The sequence below is a fragment of the Babylonia areolata genome, chromosome 28 (genome assembly GCF_041734735.1).
Source record: "Babylonia areolata isolate BAREFJ2019XMU chromosome 28, ASM4173473v1, whole genome shotgun sequence".
NCBI lineage: Eukaryota > Metazoa > Mollusca > Gastropoda > Neogastropoda > Buccinidae > Babylonia > Babylonia areolata.
In genome coordinates, this window is record NC_134903.1 from 8,108,923 (window position 1) to 8,115,460 (window position 6,538).

Consider the following 6,538-nt stretch of genomic DNA (forward strand, 5'->3'; position numbering starts at 1 on the left):
CACACACACACTCTCTCTCTCTCTCTCTCTCTCTCTCTCTCTCTCTCTTTCTCTCATCAGTCCTACACAACACGCACACACACAAACTCATCAGTCCCACACGACCACACCCAGCCACACACACACCCACAACTCCCATCAGTCCCACACAACACACCACACTCACACAGTCGCTCTCCACTCATGTCCCCCACGCCCCCAAACCCCATCCCCCCCTTCAGCCGGCCAGAGGGTTGGCGTGAATGGTGACACCCCCGGGATGCGGATGTCCGTCTCCGGCTTGTAGGTCTTCTCGTTCACTCGGCACCTTCTCCAGGGAGTCCAGGGTCTCAAAGCCGTCAATCACTCTGTGGAAAACACCGAGGAAAGCGGGCAGAAGGGTTAAACTCATTCTACTCCAGATACTAGGTTCAACTCATACCATGATTACTTCCCTTGTGGAACCAGGTATGCGTATTCCCATTCCAACGCACTAATTTCGTTTATTCTTGCTTGGGTACAAGTTCAACATTCTAAATGAACCATTTATGGATTCCAGAAGCATGAAAACAAGCTTTGTTTGACCCTAACCCTGAATCAACAATTCTCCATTGATTTTCGCCGTATTAGTGAACACATGTTTTGTTTTTCTCCAGTGGTCTCATGTAGTGCTAGTCCAGGGGAGTTGCAGCAGTGCTCGTAGGCTGTGGGGTACAATGAGTTAAGAATCTTATTTGCCAATAAAATGTCTGTCAGGGTCTGGGTTCGAATCCTGGTCTCGCCCTTTTTCCCAAAGTTTGACATGAAAATCAAACTGAACATTGTTCACATGAGACAATATACCGAGGTCTGATGTGCAGCAAGCACTTGGCCACTGAAAAAAACAAAGGAGAAAAAAACCAAAAAAAAAAAACAAAAAAACAACAAACTCATGGGAAAAATAAGTGTTGTTGTCCTCTGGCAAAATTCTTCTTCTTCTTCTGCGTTCACTCGTATGCACACGAGTGGGCTTTTACGTGTATGACCGTTTTTAGTAACCCCGCCATGTAGGCAGCTATACTTCCGTTTTCAGGGGTGTGCATGCTGGGTATGTTCTTGTTTTCCATACCCACCGAACGCTGACATGGATTACAGGATCTTTAACGTGCGTATTTGATCTTCTGCTTGCATACACACACGAAGGGGGTTCAGGCACTAAGCAGGTCTTCACATACGTTGACCTGGGAGATCGTAAAAATCTCCACCCTTTTTCCCACCAGGAGGGGGTCAGCCGTCACTGTGATTCGAACCTGGGACCCTCAGATTGACAGTCCAACGCTTTAAACCACTCGGCTATTGCGCCCGTCTGGCAAAATTCTAAATTCTGTAGAAGAAATCCACTCTATTAGGAACACAAATATATAACAAGTACGCACTCAAGGCCTGACTAAGCGCGTTGGGTTAGCTCCAGTCAGGCATCTGCCTCGAAGATGTGGTACAGCGTACTTAGGATTGCCACACTGCAGTGACACCTCCTTGAGAACTTGAAACTGTTTGCATGCAGCATCATGTAATGATATGATAATCAGTCGTGTCCGACTATGATCATCAGAACAGCAGAGGAGGCAACTGCTCCCCGACTATTTGGGATAGAATTTGATTATGGTAGAGAGTGTCTTGCCCAAGTTACATCCCCACTCTCTCGGCCAAGAGGGTTTTAGGACAGTCGGCGTTGGGATGGTTCCCAAAGTCCAACTAGCCCCCAAGGCTGCAGCACTAAGAGCCAGTGCAATGTTGCCTCCTAGTTTGAGAGTCATAGTCCTTCACAAAAGACCAAGCTGTAAATGATTTCCCTTTGATAATGTTATTAATGGGAGACAGAATGTAGCAGACGTTGTGGTTTGTAAAGTGATAGTACTGATAAAGATTTACATCCGGTACAGCAGACAATGTGGTTTGGACAGTGGTAATGAGAATATACTAATGAAAACATATACTCCAGTACAGCAGATAACATGGTTTGTACAGTGATAATAATAATAACAGCAATAATAATGAAGACTTAAACTCCAGCACATCAGATGACATGATTTCTACAGTGATAATAATAATGTTAATGGAGACTTACTCTAGTACAGCAGACAACGTGGTTTCTACAGTGATAATAATAATGTTAATGAAGACTTACTCTGGTACATCAGACAATGTGGTTTGTACAGTGACAATAATAATGTTAATGAAGACTTACTCTAGTACAGCAGACAATGTGGTTTGTACAGTGATAATAATAATGTTAATGAAGACTTACATTTAGTACATCAGACTACATGGTTTGTACAGTGATAATAATAATGTTAATAAAGACTTACTCTAGTACAGCAGACAATGTGGTTTGTACAGCGATAATAATAATGTTAATGAAGACTTACCTTTAGTACATCAGACTACATGGTTTGTACAGTGATAATAATAATGTTAATAAAGACTTACTCTAGTACAGCAGACAATGTGGTTTGTACAGTGATAATAATAATGTTAATGAAGACTTACTCTAGTACAGCAGACAATGTGGTTTGTACAGTGATAATAATAATGTTATGAAGACTTACTCTGGTACAGCAGACAATGTGGTTTGTACAGTGATAATAATAATGTTAATGAAGACTTACTCTGGTACAGCAGACAATGTGGTTTGTACAGTGATAATAATAATGTTAATGAAGACTTACTCTAGTACAGCAGACAATGTGGTTTGTACAGTGATAATAATAATGTTAATGAAGACTTACTCTAGTACAGCAGACAATGTGGTTTGTACAGTGACAATAATAATGTTAATGAAGACTTACTCTGGTACAGCAGACAATGTGGTTTGTACAGTGATAATAATAATGTTAATGAAGACTTACTCTGGTACAGCAGACAACGTGGTTTGTACAGTGATAATAATAATGTTATGAAGACTTACTCTAGTACATCAGACAATGTGGTTTGTACAGTGATAATAATAATGTTAATGGAAGACTTACTCTAGTACAGCAGACAATGTGGTTTGTACAGTGATAATAATAATGTTAATGAAGACTTACTCTAGTACAGCAGACAATGTGGTTTGTACAGTGACAATAATAATGTTAATGAAGACTTACTCTAGTACAGCAGACTACAGTGGTTTGTACAGTGACAATAATAATCAAATAATCATAGACCTTCTTGTGCTTGAACCCACTGTGTGTGTATATGCAAGCAGAAGATCAAATATGATGTTAAAGATCCTCCTAATTCATGGCAGCGTTCGGTGGAAGCACACACAGACACACTCAGACACAGCACACACACACAGACACACACACAGACACACACACACACACAACATACCACAGACACACACACAGCACACACACAACACACAGCACACACACACAGACACACACACACACAGAACACCACAGCACACACACACACACAGCACACACACACCTGCCAAAGACAGGTGTAACTTCATGTCCAGGGTGAGGCTGCTTTGCGTAGGTGATGAAGAACTGGGACCCGTTGGTGTCCAGCCCCTTTGTTTCCCCATGGGACCATCCCCGGGTTTTTGCTGTACCACAGAGACCAAAAAAATCCACACCAACACACACACACACACCACACCCACCACAACACACAAACCACCACAAGCACACTACACACACAATCACCTACAGTTGTTTCAGTTTCAGATTAAAACACCCCTAAACACACACCTTAAACAATAAAGAACCCAAAATATTTATCCCCAACCCCTTTGGGGGGATTGAAGAAAATCATGGGTTACACAAAAATCTCAAAAAAAACAGCAATTAAAACAATGAAAACGGGTGAACAACCCAGGTAAAACCATCTAATTTGTATTTTTCCCGTTTTCGTAATTTCCCCTTTCAACCCCTTTTTCCCCACCTTTCGTAAAAATGTACAAAATGAAAAACTGATTTCAATTCAAATGTTTGTAGAATGAATTTTTAAAAGTTGAAATTTTAGGCATTCCAAAATAAAAAACCTTTTACTTCCAATCATATCATTTTCCAGTTAAAAAAGTAGAATTCACATGGAATACTGACCACCCCAGTTCCGGGAAATTTGGGAAATACTGGGGTACACCATCTAAAGGAAATTTGTGACTATCCCCTAAAGGATCAATGATAAAAAGTAAAAATCGCGTGGAAAATCTTTTTTAAAAAAATTCACAAAACACCCCCCCCCTTTTCAAGTTCCCCGCCTAACCACCCAAACCACTTTCCCCCTAAAAACAAATACCCCCTTTCCCCCAAAACCAAAAAAAACCCACACTTTCCCCAACATACACCCCATTTCCCCCCCCTCCACCCAACCATCCCCTAACCCCCAGATATCCCCCCCCCCGACATATAAAACCCCTATTGCCCCCCCCACCCCCCCCCCTCCGCCCCCAACTCACTTTTTCTTCAAACCAAACAAAAATCTTTAAAACCCCTCCCCCCCAACCCCAAACCCTAACAAACCCCTTGGTCCCTCCCTTTTTGCACCAACAACCCCCTCTTCCCCCACAAAAACACACCAACTAGCCCCTTTTCCCCCCACACAAATACCCCAAACCCCAAAAAAACCCTTCCCCCCCACAAATCCACCCCCAACCCCCTCTCCCCCCCCCTTCAACCCAACTTTACCCCCCCCCCCAAAAAAAAATAAATCTTCCCCAAACATAACCCCAATTTCAAAAAACCCCCCCCCCACAAATACACCACCACATCACCTCCCCCCCTCCAAAACCACCCAACACCCCCCCCCCTCCCCCCACACAAATACACACCCCAAACACCCCTTTTCCCCCCACCAAAAACACCCAAAAAACCTCTTCCCCCCCAAATACCCACCCAAAAAACCCTCTTCCCCTACACAATACACACACCAACATACAACCTTTCCCCTACACAAATACCCACAAAAACCCCCCCCTCCCCAACCCCCAAAAAACAACATACACCCACTCCCCCCAAAAAAAAAAACACACCAAATCACCAAAAGTCCCCCCACACAAACCACCTAAACACACCCATTCCCCCCCCCCCCCCCCCCCCCCCCCCCCCCCCCCCCCCCCCCCCCCCAAAAAAAAAAAAAAACCCCCCCCCCCCCCCCCCACAAACCCTCCCTACCCCCCTCTCCCCCCAAACACACACACACACCAAAACTGCCCCCTTTCCACATTAAATCCCCCCCCCCACACACCCTCCCCCCCCCCCCCCCCCAAAACCCCCCACCCCCACATCCCCCCCCCCCACACACCCCCCACACACACACAATCATGCAACTCTGTCACAACTTGTGCACAGTTAGGGCGGGGCCCGTTTCTTTTTTCTAACCCCTCTTTCACTTTCCCCCCTTTCCCTTTTTGTTGGGGGTAGAAGTCCAAATTGCGCACGACACGGCATGATTTTATCGTCCCTACGAATATGAAATAGTTGGGCAGAAAAATATTCGAGCTTTTGCGCCCGATCCCCTATGTATTTTTTCCTTCGGGGTTTGGTGGGGTAGCTCCCCAAATCTAGGCACCTAGAAGTGGGGGCCGTTTCCTCATGGGAGACTTCGGTGTTTCCGTTGTTTTTTCGTCGTCGTCTTTTGTCTTTGGGGTGGTCGTTTTTAGCCACCTGTGGAGGAAGACCCGCTTGTCTATTTAGTTGGTTGTTTTTCCCGTCAGGGATGTATGAAAAGAAGTGATGTTCTCCCAGAAAAAAAGCGTATTTTTGGTTTTGAAAAAATGATCCTTTTCGTTAATTTTTAAAATTTTGTGCTACCACTCCCTGAATATGTTTTTTTTTGTTCGGTAATACGTTTGCCAATTTTTAGTTGTTGAGTTTTAAAATGCGATTTTACCTTGTTCACTGTTGGGTAAAATGGGCTTGGCTCTGTATATAGGGTAGGAGTGGGGGCCCGTTATGAGTTCTGTTTCGTCTTGTCAAATTTAATTCCAGTTTTGTTTTTGAAGGGCTGAAATTTTGTTTTTGTTAATTTCGAGAATTAGTATTGCCGCATGGGGGGAATCCAATGTTCCAGCTTCGCGTGTGCTGTGTCCCCCGGGCCCTTTGTTGGTACCCAGATCTTCACCCCTTCCCGTCCGTGTTGGGTTGGGGGTTCGTCCCCCCCTCCTTGATGTGTCCCGGTTTGCCCCCCTTTCCTGCCCCGGGGACTGCGTCCCGGGGTTCCGGGCCTTTTTACTTTCAGCCCGGTCCATGCTTGGATGTATCCCAGTCCGGCCTTAGGCTTTTTACCGGGGGTTGTCTTGGGTCGGAAACCCAAATGCCAGATTTAACCGATCAATGAACCTCATACAGAAAATTGAAAAGGGGGAAGCCCAGAGGGCATAAAAGAATGCGAACTTTTAGATTAAAAAAACTCACATGGTTTCTGCCCGGGGGCATGGGTGTTAAGGGAAAAGAGCGAGCTGCAGACTTGCTGGGGACGAAAAAACCCCGGCGGCCCCCAAACTAAGGAAAAATTTGGAAAAAACCCCAGAAAAATCAAAAATACCAAAAAAAGAACAGGTACAAGGCATCACACCATCGTC

General features: G+C 44.6%; 1 protein-coding gene across 1 annotated transcript; it reads right to left on the reverse strand.

The window, feature by feature from the left end:
* Positions 1–217: 217 nt before the first annotated feature.
* On the reverse strand, positions 218–6,205 carry LOC143301776 (peptidyl-prolyl cis-trans isomerase-like 3). Its single transcript, XM_076616166.1, has 3 exons — positions 6,067–6,205; positions 3,439–3,559; positions 218–347 (listed from the first exon to the last, which is right to left on the reverse strand). Exons 1-3 carry the CDS (start codon positions 6,203–6,205, stop codon positions 218–220), a joined length of 390 nt encoding a protein of 129 aa, XP_076472281.1.
* Positions 6,206–6,538: the final 333 nt, after the last annotated feature.